At 43.9% G+C, this 24,450-nt stretch overlaps 1 protein-coding gene across 1 annotated transcript in view; it reads left to right on the plus strand.

Annotated features, from left to right (window-relative positions):
• ADAMTSL1 (ADAMTS like 1) overlaps window positions 1-22,922 on the plus strand; it is a 362,288-nt gene extending 339,366 nt beyond the window's left edge. The window contains exons 26-29 of the mRNA XM_046664981.1: window positions 2,463-2,670; window positions 17,568-17,677; window positions 18,485-18,705; window positions 20,242-22,922. Of these exons, the coding sequence (XP_046520937.1) occupies window positions 2,463-2,670; window positions 17,568-17,677; window positions 18,485-18,705; window positions 20,242-20,348 (646 nt within the window). The 3' untranslated portion in view covers window positions 20,349-22,922. The remainder of the gene's footprint in view (window positions 1-2,462; window positions 2,671-17,567; window positions 17,678-18,484; window positions 18,706-20,241) is intronic.
• The last annotated feature ends 1,528 nt before the right edge of the window (window positions 22,923-24,450 follow it).

The raw sequence follows: 24,450 nt of genomic DNA on the forward strand, positions 1-24,450 counted from the left end.
CCTGGGGGGACTTGGCTGAGCCCTGCAATGCCCCCTACTACCTATCTGTGGGACTTTCATCCACCACTCAGCCAACAGCTTTGTGTTCTGCCAGCTGAGTCATAAGGAGCAGCTGAAACCAGGAGAGACTCAATGAAACATGAAACACGCTCATTAACATCAGCAGTTGGACTTGCTGACGGGAAGGTTTCCACGGGGATGATTAATGTCCTTTTATACCCTGCCTGAACTGTAACACAGCCCTACCTCTCCTTTCTCAACCCCCCACCCCAGCTCCTGAAAAATTGCTGAAATGTATATTTGGAAATAAAAGTTGATTGAAACGCAGGCCTGACACTCACCAGGGATATAAGAGGCTGGAAGACTGCCCTTGCCAAGTTATGTGAAATGAAGAAGAGGTCTTGGACATGCCAGCAACTTTTCGATTTGCTGTGGGGATGGTCGGAGTCAATCAGCCTCATTTACTTCTGCAAATGAAATAATGGCTGCGTCTCCTTGGGTTTCAGTGCTCCCAGGAGCTTTAAAACACCTCGTGGCCGCGTCCTAAGTGGCTGTGCTCCTGTGGGTTGGATATCTGCACACGGCCCTCTCTCAGGGGCAAACAGAGCAGGGAAGTTCCGTCAAACTAAAGAAGTCAAGTGGAATTGCTCCCCGTCCCTACTCCTCGCCTGAGAGCTGACGTGATGTCACTGGACTTGGAAGTGGCCACAGGCCCACCTTTGGCTGCTTTCCCCATCAGGCTTCTTGGGCACCTTAGCAGCCTTCTTTGCATACAAACATCACCCTGGTCATCTTTTTGAATAGTACTGGGAAGTCCTGCTTTGACCCAAGTCACTGTTTGAACCATTTCATTTAGATAAGTTTTTTCTCAGGCAATAAAACTAATGAATGTTTGGGGCCAGCCTAGTGGCACAGTGGTGTATAGTTCATGCGCTCCACTTCGGCAGCCCAGGGTTCATCGGTGCAGATCCTGGGCTCGGACCTACACACTGCTTGTCAAGCCATGCTGTGGTAGGCGTTCCATGTACAAAGTAGAGGAAGATGGGCAGAGATGTTAGCTTAGGGCCTATTTCCTCAGCAAAAAGAGGAGGTTTGGCAGCAGATGTTAGCTCAGGGCTAATCTTCCTCAAGAAAAAAAAAAACTAATGAATGTTTTTTTCCATATTGAATGAAATGGCTGAAAAGCACCAAGTCTTTCCTTACTATTTTCCCCCAACTGTCTCCTCTTTGAGAATTATCCCAGGGTGCAGACATGCAAAGAGAACCCCTACATGTTTGTCTATGGACCAGGGATTTCACAGTGACTCCTAGCGTGCGGCCTGGCTTTATGGGACAAGCCATTTGTCACAGTCTTTGTCAGTCTCACTTCTGAGGATCTAAATTGTAGTTGGAAGCTAACATTCTGAGAACAACTACTTTCACCATGAAGGCAGCCCTCTAAGAGTTACCTAGAAGACCTATGGCCTATGCTGCCTGGAGGTGGGCAATTGCTCCAGAAAGCTGGAGGGAACTTCACCTGTTGCGGGGGGATTCAACACCATCAAATGAGCCACGGGTGAAGGCGAGGTAGAGAATACTGTGAGTCCTAGCAGAGAAAACGCTGGCTTAAGTGAGACCCAGACTGCCCCCTGGGTCAGAGGCAACACAGGCTCGGATCTGACTTTCCTCAGAGACTGTCCCTTCTCTGCCACACCCTTGGGTGCCTTTAGGGAGCACCAGACCCACAGCACAGTATAATTAAGGACTGTCTCCCCAGGGTGTTCCATCTGCATGCTCACTGCTTTTTGGGCCAATGTCAAGCTGAGGCAACTGATCTTCAGAACATTCTTTCAAGGTGCACCTTTTTAGTCAATTTCCAAAGGGTATTTGTTTCTATGGCTACCGTAACACATTACCGCAAACGTGATGGCCTAAAACAACAGAAATTTATCCTCTCCCAGTTTTGGAGGCCGGCAGTCTAAAATCCAGGTCAGTGGGCAGCACCCCTCCAAGAGTGCTAGGCGAGAATCTCTTCCTTGGCCCTTGCAGCTTCTGGTGGCTCTATGTGTCCCTTGGCTTGTGGCTGTATCACTCCAACCTCTGCCTCTGTGGTCACACTGTCCCTCTTCTGTGTTTGTGTCGAAACTCCCTCTGCCTCTCTCTTATAAGGACACTTGTCATGACATTTGAGGCCTACCCAGATAATGCAGGATAATATCATCTCAAAATCCTTACTTATACCTGCAAAGACCCTTTGTCCAAATAAAGTAATATTCCAGGGATTTGACGTAGATATCCTCGGGGGACCATTTTCAGCCTACCACGCCATGTATGTACTGTGAAAAGGGCTGCAGTCCCCAAATTAGCAGCTGTGTGGTGAGCACAGGTGGCTGTGGAAGGCACCTGTCTGGGCATATGCGGCCCCGTGCCCCTCCCCAAGGCCTAACCTTTGCGGCTGCCCTGACGCCTCTTCCTCTCTGCAGGTGGATGGTGACCTCCTGGTCCGCCTGTACCCGGAGCTGTGGGGGAGGTGTCCAGACCCGCCGAGTGACCTGCCAGAAGCTGAAAGCCTCTGGGATCTCCACTCCCGTGTCCAATGACATGTGTACCCAGCTCGCCAAACGGCCAGTGGACACCCAGGCCTGTAACCAACAGCTCTGTGTGGAGTGGGCCTTTTCCAGCTGGGGCCAGGTGAGAGGGTTTTATCTGAAAGGTAAATCTAAAGGTGTGGACCCTGCCACAGTAGGAAGTAAAATGCCACCACTGCCACCTCCTCAGTGATGACCAACCTTTCACACTTTCACATCCTGTCAATCAGCTAACCCCGCCCACTGTCCTTCCTAAAGCCCAGATCAGATTGTTCTTCTCTAACACTAACATTGCCTCCCACACCCATTACACTTCCTTTTGATTTCCTTCCCTCCCTTCCCATTCTCAGATGATCATCAGACCCTCAGCAACCCCTTCTTCTCACTGTCTGTAAGGCCGGCTCTCCTCACTGGCGATGCTGGGGCTGAGGATGTAAAGCTCTGATGAGATCCATCTGGGGGCTGCAGCATCATTCCGGGCCAGGGGTTCTCAACTGGGTTGCACAGTTAGAACCACTGGAGAAGCTTCTTTAAAAGACCAGTGTCCAAGCTGTACCTCCCAGAGATTCTAAGTCAGTTGCTCTGGGGTGAGATCCAAGCATGAGCAAGTTTCAGAAACTCCCCAGGTGAGTCTGATGTGCAGCCGGGGTAGAGAGCCACTGCTCCAAGCCAAGAAGAGTTGAAGCCTGGCTGGATCACTTTGAAACCACCAATTCCTTTCTCGATTCTCCGCCAGCGGTTAACCAAAAATGTCCCAGGTTGGCTCAACAGACAGCAGACATGGGAGCTCATCTGACCCAAGTAGGAATGGGGCCTCTTCTAGATATAGGGAGGAACCACAATGACTCCATCTGGAGAGGAAATTTTATGTTTTGTTGTCACTTAAAAGAAAGATCAACACAAACTGAAGATTCTCTGTGGTGAAGAGCAAACCTGACCAATGACAGACCCATGATGCCAGGAGCCGGGGCAGGGAGCCTGAGTGGCCTCACCATTGTTCTCACATCATTTCTGGGCCAGGTGGGACCAAGCACCCACCAGGAACTCCCGTTGTACTTAGAGGCCCAGGTTTCCCACTGCAGGTAGATAGGGCCTCCATTTAGACAAAGAATAGTTTCCTACTCGTCTGACCACTCCACTCTTTTAGAACATTGTTGGCACCAAAAAAAAAAATCTGGTGTGATGCTTGGGGGAAATGATATAATTGCATATACTGTGTTTCTCCCCAAAGTTTGTGTTCAAAACCTACTGGAGACCTCCTGAGCATCTAAGAGCTGTCTGCCAGGATGATAATCAGCTGGTACCCACCAAGTGTGTGGTAACAACTATTGTGGCTCGTCGGAGGCTGACGCTGTTGGTAGGATGACCATTCTGATTGGTCAGGCATAGTTTCTGACTGGTTGGTGTCTGAACCACACCATTAAGCTTGGCCTGCTGGGACACCCCAAAACAACCACAAGGTGGGGCCTGCCTGGTGGCACAGCAGTTAAGTTCACACATTCCGCTTCAGTGGCCCAGGGTTCACTGGTTCAGATCCTGGGTGCGGACCTACGCACCACTTGTCAAGCCATGCTGCAGCAGGTGTCCCACATATAAAGTAGAGGAGGATGAACACGGACGTTACCTCAGGGCCAGTCTTCCTCAGCAAAAAGAGAAGGATTGGCAGCAGATGTTAGCTCAGGGCTAATCTTCCTCAAAAAAAAAAACAAAACAAAACCACCACAAGGTTCTTAATGTCTTGGGGCAGTTAGCAACTTGAAACTTTTTGGAACTGGCTATCTACACGTTACTGCATTCATGTCCCCCATCGTCACCCCAAGTTGTGTTCTTTGGAAAACAGTCACTTGGAAGCTCCTATTAAGACACTGTGGCCATCACTAATGAAGATCAAATGTTATTTGGGAGAAATGTAGTGACACAGTTCACTTGCAATGCATAAGCCGTTTGTGTCCCAGGTGATAGTGCTCAACACTAGCCAATCAACACGCTCAGCTGGAAGCTCCTTTCTGGCGCCTCTACCAAGCCCCCCTTATTGCCAGTGACCTAATGTATGTGCTTCATAATCAAAGAGGCATGAGCTCCCCCTTGCTCCCACACCTGGGGGGATATCATCTTTCTCTTACCTGGAAAAGCCCACTTCTGATAGGTCTCGTTCAGTCCAAGGCACAGCTCTGCTTCTAGGCCCTCAAGGCTTTCTGGCAGTTTGTGAAATTACAATTGGGAACAGATCTGGCTACACAGGGGAGATATTTCTGCATTGTGTCATTGAGGTCACTCAAGGGGACATATAGTACATGCTGATCGTTTTCAGTGATTATTTTTCCTAACAGAGAGAAAAATAGGTCTTTCCCCCTTCCTTCCCTTCAAACAACTCTCACCACCACCTTCTTTCTTCTAAAACCCTTGAGGCAAGTATAGCTCGAGCTTTAATGTAAATCACCTGTGGATCTTGTTAAAAATGCAAATTCTGATATGGCAGGTCTGGAGTAGAGCTTTGGATGCTGAATTTCTTTTTATTGAGGTATAATTGACATCAGTTTCAGGTGCACAATATAATGATTTGATATTTGTATACACTGTGATATGATCACAAGTCTGTTTAATATCCATCACCATACAGTTACAAAAAAAATTGTTTTTCTTTTGATGAGAACTTTTAAGATCTACTCTCTTAGTAACTTTCACATACGCAATGCAGTATTATTATAGTCACCATGCTCTACACTATATCCTCAGGACTTATTTATTTTACAACTGGAAGTTTGTATCTTTTGACCCATTTCACCCACCTCCCGCCTCTGGCAACCATCAATCTGTTCTCTGTACCTATGAGCTTGGTTGATTTTGGTTTTTTTTAAGATTTCCCTGTATAAGTGAGATCATCCAGTATTGTCTTTCTCTCTCTGACTTATTTAGCATAATGCCCTCAAGGTCTATCCATGTTGTCGCAAGGAACAAGATTCTCTTCTTTTTATGGCTGAATAATATTCCATACACCACATCTTCTTTATCAATGGACGCTTAGGTTGCTTCCATATGTTGGCTATAAATGCTGCTGCAATGAACATGGGGGTGCATATATCTTTTTGAATTAATGTTTTTATTTTCTTCTGATAAATAACCCAGAAGTGGAACTGCTGGATCTTATGGTAGTTCTGTTTTTAATTTTTTGAGGATCCTCCATACTGTTCTCCATAGTGGCTGCACCAATTGACATTCCCACCAACAGTGCATAAGGATTCCCTTTTCTCCACACACTTGCCAATGCTTGTTTTCTCTTGTCTTTTTGATAATTGCCATTCTGACAGGTGTGAGGTGATATCTCATTGTTTTGACTTGCATTTCCCTGATGATTGGTGATGGTGAGCATCTTTTCATGTACCTGTTGGCCATCTTCTTTGGCGAATGGTTGTATTTTTTGGAAAAATGTCTAGTCAGATCTTCTGCCCATTTTTTTAGTTGGGTTGTTTGGTTTTTTGCTATTGCGTTGTATGAGTTCTTTATATATTTTGTCAGATATATGATTTGTGAATATTTTCTCTCGTTCAGTAAGTTGCCTTTTCATTTTGTTGATGGTTCCTTTTGCTGTGCAGCATCTTTTTAGTTTGATGTAGTCCTACTTGTTTGTTTTTGCTTTTGTTACTTTTGCTTTGGGTTGTTCAGTAGCATGCTGTTTAATCTCCACATATTTGTGAATTTTCCAGTTTTCTTTTTGTAATTGACTTCTAGTTTCATACCATTTTGGTTGGAAAAGATGCTTAATATGATTTCAATCTTCTCAAATTTATTAAGATTTGTTTTGTGGCTTAATAGACGATCTATCCTGGAGAATGTTCCATGTGTGCTTGAGAAGAATGTGTATGCTATTGCTTTGGGATGGAATAGTCTATAAATATTTGTGAAGTCCATCTGATCTAACATGTTGTTTAAGGCTGATGTTTCCTTATTGATTTTCTGTCTGGATGATCTATCCATTGATGTAAGTGGGGTATTAAAGTACCCTACTATTATTGTATTGCTGTTTATTTCTCCCTTTAGGTCTCTTAGTATTTGCTTTACATATTTAGGTGCTCCTATGTTGGGTGCATAAATATTTACAAATGTTATATCCTCTTGTTGGATTGACCCCTTTATCATTATGCAATGCCCTTCTTTATCATTTATTACAGTCTTTGTCTTAAAGTCTATTTTGTCTGATAAAGCTACTCCCACTTTCTTTTTATTTCCATTTTCCATTCCTTCACTTTCAGTCTGTGTGTGTCCTTACATCTGAAGTGAGTTCATTGTAGGCAGCATATACATGGGTTTCAGTTTTTTATCTATTCAGCCACTCTGTCATTTGATTGGAGAATTTAGTCCATTTACATTTAAAGTAATTATTGATAGGTATGTGCTTACTGCCATTTTGTTCATTGTTTTCTGCTTGATACTGACATTTCATCAATGTAGTATGACTATTCTTATATGTCTCTCTTTACTGATGAGTTTTTTTATTTTTTATTTTATTTGGAGTTACACCAATTTTTTGGTTCCTAAGACCTGTTTTGTAGTTCCTGTCTGTTCCTTTCTTCTTCTCTCTTCCTTTGTAGTAGGCTTAGATTCCTTCCTCTTTATCTTTTGTGTATTTATTAAAGATTTTTGCTTGTGGTTACCATGAAGCTTACATATAACAACTTATATTTGTAACAGTCTATTTTAAGTGGATAATCTAAATTTGAACACATTTTTACTCTCCTCCCCGTGACATTTTGGTTTTGATGTGACTTTTTATATCTTTTTATCTTGTATATCCTTTAACTAATTATTGTGGTTATAGTTATTTTTTACTACTTTTGTCTTTTAACCTTCATTCTAGCTTCATAAGTGATTAATCCACTACATTTTCTATATATTTACCTTTACCAGTGAGATTTATACTTTCATATGCTTTTTGTTACTAATTAGCACCCTTTCATTTCAGCTTAAAGAAGACTCTTGAAAAATTTTCTAAGGCCAGTTTAGTATGATGAACTTCTTTAGCTTTTGTCGTCTGGAAAACTCATCATCACTTCAATTCTGAATGATAAATTTACTGGGTAGAGTATTCTTGGGGGAAGTTTCTTTTTCCCCCTAATTTCCAGGCCAGAAGGGAATAGCATGATATATTCAAATTTTTGCTGAAAAACCTGCTGATAGTTGTATTAGAGTTCCCTTGTATGTAACAAGTTGTTTTTCTCTTGCTTTTAAAATTCTCTCCTTGTCTTTAACTTTCAACATTTTAATTATAATGTGTCTTAATGTGGGTCTCTTTGGGTTCATCTTATTTGGAATGCTCTGGGGCTCCTGGATCTGATTGTCTCTTTTCTTCCCCAGGTTATGGTAATTTTCAACCATTATTTCTTCAAGTAAGTTTTCTGCCCCTGTCTCTCTCTCTCTCTTCTCCTTCTATGACCATATAATGTAAATGCTGTCTGCTTAATCTTTTCCCATAAGTCCCTTAAGCTATCTTCACTTTTTTTCATTCTTTTTGCTGCTCTGGGTGAGTTCCACTACCCTGTCTTTGAGTTCACTGATCCTTTCTTCTGCTTCATCTAGTTTGTTGTTGAACCCCTCCAGCGTATTTTTCAGTTCAGTTATTCTCTAGCTCTGTGACTTCTACTTGGTCCTTTATCATTTCTATTTATTTGTTGAAGTTCTCACTGTGTTCATCCATGCTGAATTTCTAAAAGTTCTCAGTGATGCCAATGCTACTGGTCCAAGACCACATGTTAAAGAGTAAGCAAGGCTTAAGGCATTACAAATTACAAGGACTTGCTTGATCTCACAGTCCTGTTGATATTTTTGTATTGGTGATTTTGTTAGGATGTGCTTCAAACTATAGATGCCCACCAAACCTCCACATTCCAGTCCTGTGGGAATGAAAATAGTAATAATTTCTGACAAGAAAATCCTTTTGAAATAGTGTCATGCAAATGTCTGTTCCTTCATCTGCCTACCTCTTTGAAGTCTAAGAAAACCACACTGATTTTAGTTTAAGTAGAACTAAGACCACTTTCTCAGCTCTAACAACCTGGCTTCATGAAATAAGTCAACTTTCTTCTTTTAATCCATAATACATTTATGAGGCACCTGTTTGGTGGGAATGTGTTCCATAAAAGCATGTGTGAAGGAATGAAGGCAACAGCAGCCCTGGAATGTTTTTAGGAGAATTAGGTGAGAGGTAGAAATATAAATGTAGCTGGAAAACAGGTGTCAAACTATGAAAAGTCTTGTAGGCTGTGTGAGGAGTTTGGATCTCATTAGGAATGCCACTTTGTTGGCACAGGAGAGGGGAACTACCTAGAAAGACTTTTAAGCAGGAATGTCATGATCAGAGTTACACTTTTTATTCTGTCATCAGTATAGTAATTGAATTGGGCAATTAGAAGGCTGAAGAAGAGAACCCTAATCTAGTTAAGAAATTTTGTGATCAGAACGAAGGCAGTGGAAATGGAGAGGACATGGCTTCAGTGATCCCTTGGCTATCTGGGATGATAAGAAATTGTTTTGAACATGTTTAGCATGAGATATTTGTTTGTGAGATATCCAAGTGAGATACGTTCATTAAGCAATTGGATGTATAGATCTGGGACTTAAAAGAGCTCTGTGCTAAACACTATCAACTTGAAAGGCATCAGTAGACAGAGGGTGGCTAGCAGTCATGAGTATAACCAAGGAGAGGTAAAGCACAGAGATGGAAAAGAAGGCACAGGACAGAACCCTGGGGGAACACTAATTAAGCTGTAGGAAGAGGAGGGAAAAAAATCCTAATGAGTAGAAAAAACTTAGAAAGCATATTTGTAAAGACCAACAAAGGAGTTGTTTCCAGAAAGAAGGAAGAGTCGGTGGTATATCAAAATGCATGAGAAAGAATAAACAAGATAAAGCAAGCATTGGCCAGGACCTCATGGAACTTGACTGATGGGCAGTGTGGCAATTGGCACTGAAGTCAAACCAGCAATGAGTACAGGTATAGATAAGAGTAGAGGAAATAGGGCTGCTGGGGACAGATCACTCCTTCAAGAATTCCCAGTTGTGGTCAAGGGACATCAGCAAAATGGCAGACTAAGAAGCTCTAAGTTCTCATTCCCCCATGGAAACATCAAAAAAAAATCAGAAGCTAGCTGAACTAACCTTATAGAAGCTCTGAAAAACAGTCAAAGGTCTACATCAACCAAGCAAACACCCATTAAAGAAAAACCCACCTTCAAAACAGAAAATTGTGGCATTTTCACTCATTCTTCCCCAGCCTGGTGCAGTCTTGGTCGAAAGGCAACAGCAGCCCATTTCCCTCCTTCAGTCAGTAGAGAACAGAGAAGATCCTATTTGTAGTGTTCTAACCTGTGAGAGGACCACCTGGAGGACTGATCTCTGTCTCACCTAACTCACATGTTAAGGGGGGAAAGTGTCAGCCACTACTTGCAAAAGCTGCAGGGGGCTACACACCTCCAGATACCTGGGGCAAGAGAGCACAGATGGAGCCATTTAATAGACCATCTAAGGCCCTGAGGAAAACCTGGGGTGAGACTCTCCGGGAAATTAAAACTTTTCAAAGCAGCCATGTATACAGGGGAATTGGGAAAGCCACACGCAGGCCCAGGCAACACATATGCTCAGGAAAGACCTGAGAAGACCTTAAGCTTTCACCTCAGGGTGATCCCTAGGCTCAGAGACAGTATACAAAGCCTGGGTGAGAGAGCTGTTTTCTCAAATGCCTAATTTTCCAAAATAAACTATAAGTCATACAAAGAAACAGGAACACATGGCTCATTCAAGGGGAAAATAAAGTGGCAGAAACTATCCCTCAAGAAACAGGGCATCCAATGTATTAGACTGAGACTTTAAAACAACTGCCTTAAATGTGCTCAAAGGGCTGAAGAAAAACATGGATAAAGAACTAAAGGAAATCAGAAAAATAATACGTGAACAAAATGAGAACATCAACAAAGAGATAGAAATCATAAAAAGAAACCAAACAAATTTTGGAGCTGAAAAACCCAGTTATCTGAATTAAAAATTTCACTAGAGGTGTGTTCAACAGCAGGTTTGAGCAGGCAGAAGAAACAATTAGCAAACCTGAAAACAGGACAATTGAAATCATCAAGTCCAAGTAGCTGAAAGAAAAGAAACGAAGAAAATGGGGCCAACACACACGTTGTGGGAGTCCCAAAAGGAGAAGAGAGAGAGAACAGGACAGAGATATTATTTGACGAAATGGCCAAAAACACCCCAAATTTGATAAAGACATGATTCTACAAATCTAAAAAGCTCAACAACTCCAAGCAGAACAAACTCAAAGGACACCACACTGAGACACATTATAATCAAAAGAGTCTTAAAACAGAGATCTTGAAAGCAACAAGAGAGAAGAGACTTATCAGGTACTAAGGGATCCTCAATAAAATTAGCAGCTGATTTCTCAGCAGAAACCCTGCAGGCCAGAAGGCAGTGGAATTAAACTATCAATTGAGAATTCCATATCCAGCAAAACTGTCCTTCAAAAATGAGGGAGAGGAGCCAGGCCAGGGGCATAGTGGTCAAGTTTGCATGCTCTGCTTCAGTGGCCCAGGGTTCACAGGTTTGGATCCCAGGTACAGATGTAGCACCACTCATCAAGCCACGCTGTGGCAGCATCCCACATAAAATAGAGGAAGATTCGCATGGATGTTAGCTCAGCAACAATTTTCCTCAAGCAAAAAGAGGAAGATTGGCAATAGATGTTAGCTCAGGGCCAATCTGCCTCACAAAAAAAAAAAAGGGAGAAATTAAAATATTCCCAGATAAACACTGAGGGAGTTCATTACTATTATACCTGACTGCAAGAAACATGAAAGGGAGACCAGGTTAAAATGAAAGGACACTAGATAGTAACTTCAAGCCATATCTCTGTATTTGGCAAATATAAAAATCAGTATTGTGGGGCCGGCCCCATGGCCTAGTGGTTAAGTTTGGCATGCTCTGCTTCAGCAGTCCAGGTTTGTTCCCAGGTGTGGACCTACACCACTCATTGGCGGCCATGCTGTGGTGACAACCCATGTACAAAATAGAAGAAGAATGGCACAGATATTAGCTCAGGGCAAATCTTCCTCAGCAAAAAGAGGAAGATTGGCAATGGATGTTAGCTCAGGGCGAATCTTCTTCTTCAGAAAAACAAAAATCAGCATCGTAATTTGGGTTTGTAACTCCATTTTTTACTTTCTCCAGGGTTTAAATGTCAAATGCATAAAAAGCTATAAATCTATATTAGTGAATATACAGTGTATAAAGACATAATTTTTACATCATTAAGTGGGGGAGAAGAAAGAGCTGTATAAAAGTAGAGTTTTTGTATGTGGTTGAAGTTAAGTTGGTATCAATTCAAATTAGGATGTTAAATGTAATACCAATGGTCATCACAAATTAAATATCTATAGACTACATGCAAAAGGAAATGAGAAAGGAATCAAAACATGTCACTATGAAAAATCAACTAAATACAAAAGAAGGCAACAATGGAGGGGAGAGGAAGTTATAAGACAGACATAAAACAAGGTGGCAAAATAAGTCCATCCTATCAGTAATGACTTTAAACATAAGTGGGGAAAAAAACTCCTCAATCAAAAGGCATAGACTCGCATAATAGGTTAAAAAATAATCCAATTGTAAGCTATCTAAAAGAGACTCACTTCAGATCTAGAGACTCAAATAAATTGAAAGTGAAAGGGTGGAAAAAGATATCCCATGCAAAAATAGTAACCAAAAGAGAGCTGGGGTGGCTATACTAATACCAAAGTAAATTTTAAGTCAAAACTGTTACAAGATACAAAGAAGGAAATTACATATTGATAAAAGGGTCAATACACCAAGAAGATATAATAATTATTAACATATATACAGACAGAACTGGAAAAATAAACAAATGTCCCACTTTCAATGACAGATAGGACAACCAAACAAAAGATCAATTTAAAAAATAGAGGAATTTAACATCACTATAAACCAACTGGACCTAACAGACATATACGGAACACTCCACTCAACAACAACAGAATACACATTTTTCCCAAGTGTACATGAAACATTCTGTAGGATAGACTACATGTTGGGCCACACAACAAGTCTTAATAAATTTTAAAAGAATGAAATCATACAAAGTATCTCTTCACTGCAATGGATGAAACTAAAAGTCAGTAGCACAAGGAAAACAGGAAAATTCAAAAATATGTAGAAATGAAATAACACATTCTTAAACAACCAATGAGTCAAAGAAGAAATCATAAGGAAAATTAGAAAATACCTTGAGACAAGTGAAAACATGGGATGCAGAGAAAGCAGTGCTAAGAAAATTTTATAGTTGTAAGTGCAAGTGCTTACATTAAAAAAGAAAGATCTCGGGGCTGGCTCGGGGGTGCAGTGGTTAAGTGTGCATGTTCTGCTTCAGCGGCCCAGAATTCACCAGTTCAGATCCCGGGTGTGGACATGGTACCACTTGGCAAGCCATGCTATGGTAGGCATCCCACATATAAAGTAGAGGAAGATGGGCATGGATGTTAGCTCAGGGCCAGTCTTCCTCAGCAAAAAGAGGAGGATTAGCAGCAGATGTTAGCTCAGGGCTGATCTTCCTATAAATAAATAATAATTTGGGGGAAAAAAAAAAGAAAGATCTCAAATCAACAACTTTATGCCCTAAAGAACTAAAATAAGAAGAGTGAACTAAACCCAAGGCTAGCAGAAGGAAGGAAATAAAGACTAGAGTGGAGATAAAGAGTAGAGAAAATCAATGAAACTAAAAGATCTACAAAATAGACAAACTTTTAGCTACACTAAGAAAAAAACAGAAGATTCAAATTATTAAAATCTGAAATGAAATTAGTAACATTACTGATTTTACAGAAATAAAGAAATTTTATAGGAGTTCTATGAACAATCGTACACCAACAAATTGGATAACCTAGATGTAATGCACAAATGCCTAGAAACACATAACCTACCAAGACGAAATCATGAAGAAGTAAAAATATGAATAGACCTCTAACTAGAAAGAAGATTGAATCCGTAATCAAAGACCTCCAACAAAGAAAAGTCCTGGGCCATATGGCCTCCCTGGTGAATTCTACCCAATATTTAAGGAAATATTTATACCAATCCTTCTCAAACTCTTCCTAAAAATTGAAGGGAAGGGAACACTAACACTCCCTAACTCATTCTGTGAGGCCAGTGTTACCCTGATACCAAAGCCAGACAAAGACACAAGGAAAGAAAACTAAAGACCAATATCCCTTCTAATTCTTGATGCATAAATCCTCAAGAAAATACTAGCAAACCAAATTTAGAAGCATATTGAAAGGATTATACACCATGAACAGGTAGGATTTATTCTTGGAATGTAAGGATGGTTCAACATATGAAAACCAATCACTGTAATATACCACATTAGTTGAATGAAGGGGAAAATGACCATCTTAATTGATGCATAAATAGAATTTGACAAAATTCAACACACTTTCATCATAAAAACACTCAAAAAACTAGGAATAGAAAGAATCTATGTCAAAATAATAAAGACCATATGTGAAAAACCTACAACAAATATCATTCTCAATAGTGAAGACTGAAAGCTTTCCCCCTAAGGTGAAGAGCAAGACAAGCATGCAATGTTTGCCACTTCCATTCAACATAGTATTGGAAGTTCAGAGCAATTAGGCAAGAAAAAGAATGAAAAACCATCCAAGTTGGAAAGGAAGAAGTAAAATGACCTCTGTTCATAGATGACATGATCTCATATTAACAACCCTAAAAATCCCAAAACAACTATTAAAAAAAACTCTGAGCTAATAAACGAATTCAACAAAATTGCAGAGTAAAAAATTAACACATAAAAACACTTGTATTTCTATACAGGAACAATGAACAATCTGAAAAGGAAATTAAGAAACAATCCCATTTATAATAACATCAAAAAGAATAAAATACTCAGGAATAAACTTAACCCAGGAGGTGAAAGACTTGTACACTGAAAACTACACTGAAACACTGAAAATGTTGCTAAAAGAAACTAAAGATGACACAAATAAATGAAAAGACATCTTATGTTCATGGATTAGAAAACTTAATGTTGGTTAAGATGTCAATACTGCTCAAATTGATGTGCAGATTCAATGCAATTCCTATCAAAAATCCCAAGGATTTTTTTTTTTTTTTTTTGCAGAAATAGAAAAGTCCATCCTAAAATCCATATGGTATCTTAAGAGACCCTGAATAGCCAAAACAATCTTGAAAAAGAGAACAAAGTTGGAGGTTTCACACTTCCTGATTTCAAAACTTGTAACAAAGTTACAATAATTGAAACAGTATGGTTCTGGAATAAAGACAGACATACAGACCAATGGAATAGAATAGAGAGTCCAGAAATAAACTCTTGCATATATAACCAAATGAATTGTGCCAAGGTCATTCGATGGGGAAAGGACAGTCTTTTCAACAAACGGTGCTGGGAAAGCTGGATATCCACATGCAAAAGAATGAAGTTGGATCATTATCTTACATCATATACAAAAGTTAACTCAAAATACGTCAAAGACTTAAATGTATAAGTACAAAACTCTTAGAAGAAAACATAGGGCGGAACCTGCATGATATTGGATTTGGCAATGATGTCTCAGATATGACACTAAAAGCATAGGCAACAAATGAAAAAATAGATAAACTAGACATCATAAAAACAAAAAGCTTCTCTTCAACAAAAAATACTATCAACAGACTGAAAAAGCAACTCATAGAATGGGAGAAAATATTGTCAAATCACAAATCTGATAAAGGATTAATATCCAGAATATATAGAGAAGCACAACTTAACAACAAAACACAAAGTCTTGAATAGACATTTCTCCAAAGAAGGTGTACAAATGGCCAACACACACATGCAAAGATGTTCATCATCATTAGTATTAGGGAAATGTGAATCAAAACCACGAGATGCCACTTTATGTCTATTGGGATGGCTATTATCAAAAGACAGAAGGTAACAAGTGTTAGAGAAGATATGGAGAAATTGGAATCCTTATGGGCTGTTGATGGGAATGTAAAATGGTACAGGTGCTATGGAAAATGGTATGGTGGTCCCTCACAAACTTAACCATAGAATTACCATATGATCCAGCAATTCCACTTCTGGGTTTATACTCAAAAGAATTAAAAGCAGGGACTTGGATATTTGTATGATATTTGTATACTAATGTTTATACCAGCATTATTCACAATAGCCAAATGTGCAAACAACCCACCAGTCCATTGACAAATGAATGGACAAACAAAATGTGGTACATAGTTAAAATGGAATATTATTCAGCCTTAACAAGGAATGAAATTCTATACATGCTACAATATGGATGAACCTTGAAAACATTAAGTGAAACAAGTCAGAAACAAAAGGACAAAAAGTGTATGATTCCACGTATATGAGGTACCTAGAGTAGTCAAATTCATAGAAATAGAAAGCAGAACAGAAGTGGTTACCATGTGACTGGGAGAAAGGGATAATGGGGGGTTATTGCTTAGTGAGCACAAAGTGTAAGTTAAAATGATGAAGAAGTTCTGGAGATGGGTAGTGGTGATGATGGTACAACAATATGAATGTACTTAATGCCACTGTACTTAAAGACACTTAAAAATAAGTAAAATGGGAAATTGTTATGTCTTTATCACAATAAAAAAAAAGAACTCCCAGTTATTGGCGTCAAGGATGCATTTTTACATTTTCCCTAACCCTCCTGTGTCTTTGTAAACAATAGTGTCACACTGGACCCTTCAGGGCCCATCTCTTTATCTTTTGAGTTCACACATTCTAGCATCACTTGGTCAGACAAACGGATGAGGTTGGCGAGATTTTGGTATACTCAGCTACAACAGGAGGAGCGGTAACTGGCTTTGGGCAGAATTGCCTGACCTAAGAGGACTACTTTTACCTTAAATCCTACTCCTTCAGTGGTTCTTAAGCTTTGAGGTCCTTTGAGCCTCTTGCTATACAGTCATGCATCACCTAACAATGGGGATACATTCTGAGAAATGCATCATTGGGCGATTTCGTGGTTGTGTGAACATCATAGTGTATACTTACACAATCCTAGATGGTATAGCCTACTACACACCTAGGCTATATGGTACTAATCTTATGACACTACCGTCGTATATACAGTCCGTCATTGTCTGAAACGTCATTATGCAGCATATGACTGTAATTTTAAGGGTTAGCAGTTCCCCTGTGCACCCCTAGGAGTCCAAAAACCCCTGAGTTAAGAGCCTTTGTTCTAAAGTGAACTCCAAAGGAATATCTGTCCTCTTACTCCACTCAAATAGCAGATGTTGGCTAAGGGCCTGCTGCTTTTGTATTTTACAGACATAGTTGTTGGTAGGGGTATTTACTGGGATAGAGTCTGGCTCTGCCAACTCTGGGAGAAGCTTAATCTCCATGAGCACATGGCAAGAGAATATGAGCTGGGACTAACTATATGTGCTTAAGTCTACTTTCGTTCAGCTGCCCAGTGAAGCCAAAGAAAGGAAAGAAATGGTAGACTTGGTTACTTGGATGAGTTTAGCAAACAAATAATAAACCAAATTACCCTTTGGACTGGACATGAGAAGCAGGGCTCATTTAGAGGTCTTCAGCTCTAAAGTTTACCACTACATTCCTAGCACTTTATGCCAAGAAATCTTTCATATGATTAATCTGGGAGGGGGCTGACATTCTCTGGCTCCACACTACCATTAGCCATTTGCTAGCAGAATGCTCACAGACCACAGGAAAACTAACCATTCCACTGTGGCACAAAGAAAAGAAAATACACCAGTGAATGTCCTTCAGCTGGCCCAAGAGGGGCAAGATGAATTATCTGAGGGCCTCAAGCAAGATCCTACGCATGATCCTGTGTCCCATGCAGCCTGAGAGTTGCAGCCTTCCCCTTGACTTGGCTAACGTTATGTATGTCACTGTTTTCCACTTCCCAGTGCAACGGGCCTTGCATCGGGCCTCGCCTAGCCGTGCAACACAGACAAGTGTTCTGCCAGACACGGGATGGCATCACCTTACCATCAGAGCAGTGCAGTGCCCTTCCGAGGTAAGAGAAAGCCATGGACCTCCTTTCCCCAGCCCCTGTATCGATAGCACAGGAAGATAGTGGTGAGTAAATGTCTCTCCTCCAACTTCCCACAATCCCAGGGGTCAGATGCCCTGCGCTTTCGCCTCCATTTTCCCCAGGCCATTGGCCTCCCGAGAGGTAGATGGCTCAGTGCTTGCTGAATGGGCCAGGGGCTGGGCTTTCCTCTCTTGAAGATGAAGAGTGCGAAGGTGCTATTCCTGTGAGGGAGGCCTGATACCCCATGAGACCTGCACTAGCCCAAGGGTAGGCAGGAAGTGAGGCCCACACAGTGGTCAACAGACCTCAAGGGCTCCACCAGCCCCTTGCTCTTGTTGACCTCGCTCTTGTTGACCTCGCTGTAGAAGTTATGCTGAGATAAGGGCCCTTGTCCCTGGGTCTCAATCTATCATTGCTATCCAGCCCCCAGCCCCTGTCATATTTCCTTGTAGATGTCCCCCTACGGTGAAGGCTCACCACCCCCACCTAAGGCCCCAGCCCCTGAGACTGGCTCCAGGCTCTGCCTCTGCCAGCCCCCACCCCAGGGGAGCTCATTCTTAGGACATGCAGTGATGAAGACGAGCAGATGGAGGCCTAGGTAGAGGAAGTGGCCTTCTGAGATCTTATAGCCATTCCGGAACAGAGCAGAGATCAGAACCCAGGTCTGGTAGCACTGGAAGATCCTGAGGAGTTGCCTGACATTCTTGGGTTTGCAGCATAGTTTTCATATCTTCCCCCCGATCCGGCCCCACAGCGGCAGACCCTAACCCTGGTACCTTCTTCCTGCAGGCCAGTGAGCACCCAGAACTGCTGGTCAGAAGCATGCAGCGTACACTGGAGGGTTAGCCTGTGGACCCTGTGCACAGCGACCTGTGGCAACTACGGCTTCCAATCCCGGCGTGTGGAGTGTGTGCATGCCCGCACCAACAAGGCAGTGCCTGAGCACCTGTGCTCCTGGGGGCCCCGGCCCGCCAACTGGCAGCGCTGCAATATCACCCCATGTGAAAACAGTACGTTCTCACCCGCAAAGAGCCTTCTGCAAGTTCCTCACAGGGCATGGGGTGCAGAGGGCGAGCCCTGGGATGGAACCTGAGCCTGGGGCATTGGATCAGGTTTCCCGAGGCTTGTGGACTGGGGTTGGAGTTGGATATTTTCAGAGGGATGCATGGGTGCGTGCAAGCAAGCAAAGATATGTACAAGGATGTGTGTACACATGTCCAGGCCCCAAAAGATGGCTGGGTGTGCCCTAAGGGCTCCATCCTGGCCCTGAGAGAGTCAGGTGCTGTTGGCCAGGTGCTGGATGAAACCAGCCTCCAGCTCCCCTGCAGGAGGTTGGCTGGTGCCCAGAGGGGAGTACCAGAGAGAAAGCGCTGCTCACACTAAAGCAGCGCACAGAGTACCTCCCGCTCAGCTGGCCCTGCACCCCGCAGTGCTCTGCTTTTCGCAGAACAAGGACCTGCTGACCACCTCCCTCCTCCCCAGCCCCCTGGGCACCCACCAGAACTGTGCGGGAGCCCACGCCCTTGGGATGTGATCCTCATTCACTCCCTCCTCCCTCAGGTCTGGATCCTCCTCAGCCCAACACCAGCATGGGTACCCCAGTTGGGTGGGGATCTATTTTTTCTTCCTCTGGACCCAACAAATTGGAGGTGCTTTCCCACAGAGAAGAAAACAAAGCATGAGGCAAAAAATAGGGCATCGTTACATGTTGCAGTGCTGCTCTCCCCAAACAGGGTCTCACTGAGATCGGATTCCTAACGTTGAGGCAACTGCCCTGTAGGCAAATGGCCCCATGGCTTTCCACACAGTGGGGAGGGGTGAGCTTTGTTCCCTTGTGTGGTGCTGACCCATCTTTGTATCAGGAGCTCCCCACACTCAGTACCAATGTACAATGAAAGTGGTTCAAACTCACTATGTTAGTCACAGATGTGCACAACCCAAATTGGCACCAATATTCAAGAACCATCTAGTCTGTGCCAATACTGAACTCGAATGCCGCAGTGCTCTGGTAGGTCACGGTGGGGGAAGGAGCGGAGGGGCGTAGGAGAACACAGGAAACAAAGCTTCCCAGGGAAAGGAAGGCTCTGGTTCCAGGGGAGGAGGCCCATCAGCCAGGGCCTCACCTGCCCACCACCGCAAAGTGGAGCAGAATTCAGTCCTTCTGGAAACCATCTCACGGAGGAGAGTCACTTACTAAAATACCTGGGAAAAGGCAGGCTTGCCTAGGAGGTGAGGTGGTCCCAAGGAAAGGGAGACGTCAAGCCCCCTCAGGAGGGAAAGGAGCTATCAGAAAGGCAGCAGAGCTGGTCCAGGGCTGGACTCCAGCATTCAGCCAGCAGCCTGGTGCCACCCCCACTGGTGACAGCCTGGGGAGCAGTTGGCTGGGTTCTGCCAGAGCAAGGCCAGTCCAGAGGTGCTGGACAGTGGCGGCCCCTCCAGCACAGGAGTCCGGTGCCCAAGGTAGACCCCAGGATCCAGCCAGTGAGATGAGCTGTCAGCCTGTTTCACGTCTTCTTTCTGTCCCCACCCCTCTTCTCCTCTCCCAGTGGAATGCAGAGACACCACCAGGTATTGCGAGAAGGTGAAACAGCTGAAACTCTGCCAACTCAGCCAGTTCAAATCTCGCTGCTGTGGAACTTGCGGCAAAGCATGAAGACAGGGCACGGGGACGACTCCACCCTGGCTGCACAAGGGACTCACGCAACCACCTTGGACAGAACCTAAGCTTTCTTCGTTTTATTTATTTATTTCCCCCTCCCCCCACACATCCCCCTACCCAACCTCGTCCCCTCCCCCCGCAGACATGAGGACCTCGGTGCGTCCTCTCTTTCTGGTAGCCGGAGGACAGAATGTTGGGAAAGGACAAGAATGGAGGTCTAACAGAGGTTGCAGAGCTGACGGGCCAGACAGCAGGAGCTCCCTTGCAGAGCCTACTCCCTCCCAAACCTGGGTCCCAAAGAGACCTAGGAAGAGGCAGGCACAGACCCTGAGGACAGCAGGGAGCCAGAGCCAACAGCAGACGAGAGGCAGGCGGGTAGGGTGCCAGAGGGTTTTGTAGAGCATTGGTACAGACGTTGGACAACCAACTGTGTCTTTCCTGGCAGCACCTGAGGACGCAGGAGCATGCTGCGCCTCGGTCTCCTCCTCTGCCTCTGCCCCTTAGCCTTGGGGAGAGCCGGCAGGGAGGGGAGGACACCATGCTGAGGCAGAACCCCGCCCAGAGCTCAGCTCTTCTGCTGGGGGACCCAGAGCGACAAGAACTCAACACACATAGTGGGGTGAAGGAGGAGATGATCCAAGTAGGCCCAAGGCCCACATGATGCAGAAAACGAAGTGAGGAGGGAAAAGGACAGAAGCAAGGAGAAAGCTGTGCGTGTTCCTCAGTGGAGAAGTGGGGTAGACGGGGAGGAGGGAGCAGGCGGGAGGCACGCGGAGGGGCTCTGAACCCTGTGTCTGCCTGCAGGGGATGCTGCCGGCCTCACCAAGGGACAGGCCCTGGGGGCCCACGCTGCCTGGTAGAGGCATGCCTTCCATGGAGTGGAGGGGAGTCCCTGCTCCCTGCGCCGTCTCAGAGAACTTTCTCCCTGTACACTCATGGCAAAGCCAGAGAGATGTCAGGGTCTGGCTGTGCAGTCAGGCCACCTGGCACCTTTATCTAAATCAAGAGTCCCCCAAGCCCAGAAATAAATGCTGATGTAGGCCAGTGGCATATGGAGCACGAATGGGCTGGGTTTTCTGGCTAGGTGTTCTGACTATCTGGCCTTTGTGGCTCCACTTAAGCGCCAGAGACTGGGGTCAATTTGTCAAAAACCAATTCATCCATCAAGTTGCCAGAGAGTAGCCATCACATTGTAGCAACCACTTCCTTCCAGAGCTGGCCAGGGCACAGTATGGGACAGCCAGCCCCTCCCGAGCACAGTGAGAGCTGCCCTCGTATTTATAAAGCAGGTTGGGACGGGGTAACGGGGTGAGGTGATGGGGCATGGTGGAAAGCTGATGGGTAACCAGAGCTTCCAAGAAGGTCTTTGAAGGCTTTTCAACCCATTCTCCCCACACAATGAAATACTATAAGCTATATAGGAATGAATATACACCAGTCTGGGTAATTCAGTGGGCAGAGTAACACACACACTCCATTAAGGCCCGTCAGCTATAGTAAAATGGCTGTAGGAAAGTCGAGTGGCAAAACAGAAAATTTAGGACAATTTGGCAAATTGCTCATTCAGCAGAGCGGCTTTGGGCAAGTGGCTGTGGCTGCCTCCCCCTGCGTGGCCACAGTTTAGCAGCCAGGGCAGGGCAGAGCGGCCAGAGTCACTCACCCCTCAGATAAACCATCCCCTCACATACAGATGCATGCAATGCCACTCATCTCAACATCAGGGCTGCATTTCCCAGCCAGCCTGGAAGTAAATTTAGGGGGAAGACAGTATGAAGCTGTGTCCTTCCCAGGTGAGCTATGGGCAATTAATGTGCGTCTCTTTCTTCCTCACCACCATAATGGGCTCTAAGAAATCACGTTACTAAAAATCAGTGTAATGTTTATTTAAAATAAAAGAGAATGTTTTCTATGTATATCTTTTGTGAATATTTATTAGGATTTCTTGTATAAAAAAGTGCAATATTAATAATTGTACATTGTCATTCAGAAAACGAAATATGGGGGGGGGGTGCATTTTATTAACTTCCTGCAATTGTGTTCCTGTAAACTCAGTGATGATTATTGTGTTGTTCCTATTTTTAATAGAAGCTGATGTTTAACTCTGGATCCAGTCACTGTGTACAGAATACAGTGTAAAAGCTAACGTGAAATGATGGGCAGGAACAGGGGATTCATATGTGACACAACGGTTACGCATGGAATGAGGAAGACGAATTCCACACTACTACTCATGCGGTTGGTTATTGCTAGTTCAATAGCTACTGAAAACCAGTGGCCAACATTTCCATTTCCTAAGTAGCAGGCGTCCTCCAGCTCCGCCACGTGTGGGGCTGTAGCAGTTGGATGTGGGTTTCAGAGCAAGCTTGGAGGATCGAGGTTTGGGGTGGGAAGCAGCGTGCTCCTTGCATGAGATGAATGTACGTTTCCTGTTTGTTCTGTGAATTGTGACTCGGCAGCCCCACAAGATTATCAGGACTGCTGAATAATGTGGAAGGAGGCACTTCCTCCTCTAAAACACGAAACTGTATTTATATTTTTTGTACAGATAATACAGCTTATTTATTTAAATCTTGTCGTCTGAGTCTCTATTAAGCTCAGCCTTTCTATCTGGTTTTGCGCAGGGGATAAGGGGGTGGTTCCCAGCCACTTATGTGCATTTGGCTGAAGTAGAGGAATTGCAGTTTTCAGCTTGGCATGGGAAGCTAGGGCCCATGCCTGGAAGGGCCAGCTCTGTAAATGAACCCAGAGGAGCTGCGTTTGTAGATGCAAACATAATCGGCTTAGTGCTGCCCTTGACGATCATCTCATTTACGGCCCTGTGTAGAGGGAAGATGGGAGCCACAGTAGCTTCTGGAAGAAAAGCAAGCACAAGCATCTCTAGGGATAGATGTGGACTTGGGTTGAAAAGTAGCCTCACTGCAGGTCAGGCTTCCTGCCAACAGCGGCGTGCACTGTGGGAAGTAGCTGTGTGCTGAAATTCTGGATGGACACCATGAGTAGGGGCTAACAATTATAGATCATTACTACACTTAATCCTCACATGAACCCTATGATTATTTACATATGGGTAGACAGAGGCCCAGCCAGTCCTGCTGGTCTGCTGGTTAAGATTCTCCACTCTTACCACCATGGCCTGGGTTCCTTTCCCAGTCAGGAAACCACACCACCTGTCTGTCAGTTGTCACACTGTGGCAGCTGCGTGTTGTTGTGATGCTAAAAGCTATGCCACTGGTATTTCAAATACCAGCAGGGTCACCCATGGTGGACAGGTGTCAGCAGAGCTTCCAGACTAAGAGAGACTAGGAAGAAAGACCTGGCCACCCACTTCTGAAAAAAATTGGTCAAGAAAACCCTATGAATGGCAGTAGAGCATTGTCTGATACAGCGCCAGAAGATGAGAGGATGGTGCAAAAAGACCAGGCAGGGTTCTGCTACACAGGGTCACTAGGAGTCGGAATTGACTCGACAACAATAACAAGATAGGGGTCCAGAGAAGCCCAAGTTCATCCAGCTGATGGGATGGGGATTCAAACTCAAGTAGTTTGGTTTTTTAGCCAGAGCCTTGCTCTTACCCACTATGCTGTCTGCAGCTCCTCTGTGTGCAAGTTGACTATGCACGGCCACCTTGGTGCACCCACCATTCTTCCCTACTGCTTGAGGGTTGGTAGATGATAAAATGGGGCATTTTACTGGAGTGGTCGCTTTCTCATCCCCTAAAATCAATTTTTATGGCATTCTAGGGCTCCTAACTTCCTAGTGTTAAAGCATTTTAAAAGAAATAAAGCTACAGTGGGAAGTGCAGAAAAAACAAAAGCATATCTGTAGAGTTCTTAATAAACAGGCTCTGGTGGAAGAGCAGCGTGTCTCTAGGCCCAGAAGACACCCATACAGGGACCTTTGTGAAAGATGCTCTGAGGACCCCAGTCTCAAAGCCAAACCCCAGCCTGTTTTCCAGCAACTCACCCAGCACATCAACTTTGTTGAGCAGTGTGAAAATACACCAGAAAGATACCAGAAGGCCTTCTTGAAACTCCAATTATTTTCTCAAGAGTTTTAGGCTTTGCTTTAAAGAAAATGCCAGTGCTTGAACTATAAA

The sequence above is a fragment of the Equus quagga genome, chromosome 6 (assembly GCF_021613505.1).
Source record: "Equus quagga isolate Etosha38 chromosome 6, UCLA_HA_Equagga_1.0, whole genome shotgun sequence".
Classification (NCBI taxonomy): Eukaryota; Metazoa; Chordata; class Mammalia; order Perissodactyla; family Equidae; genus Equus; species Equus quagga.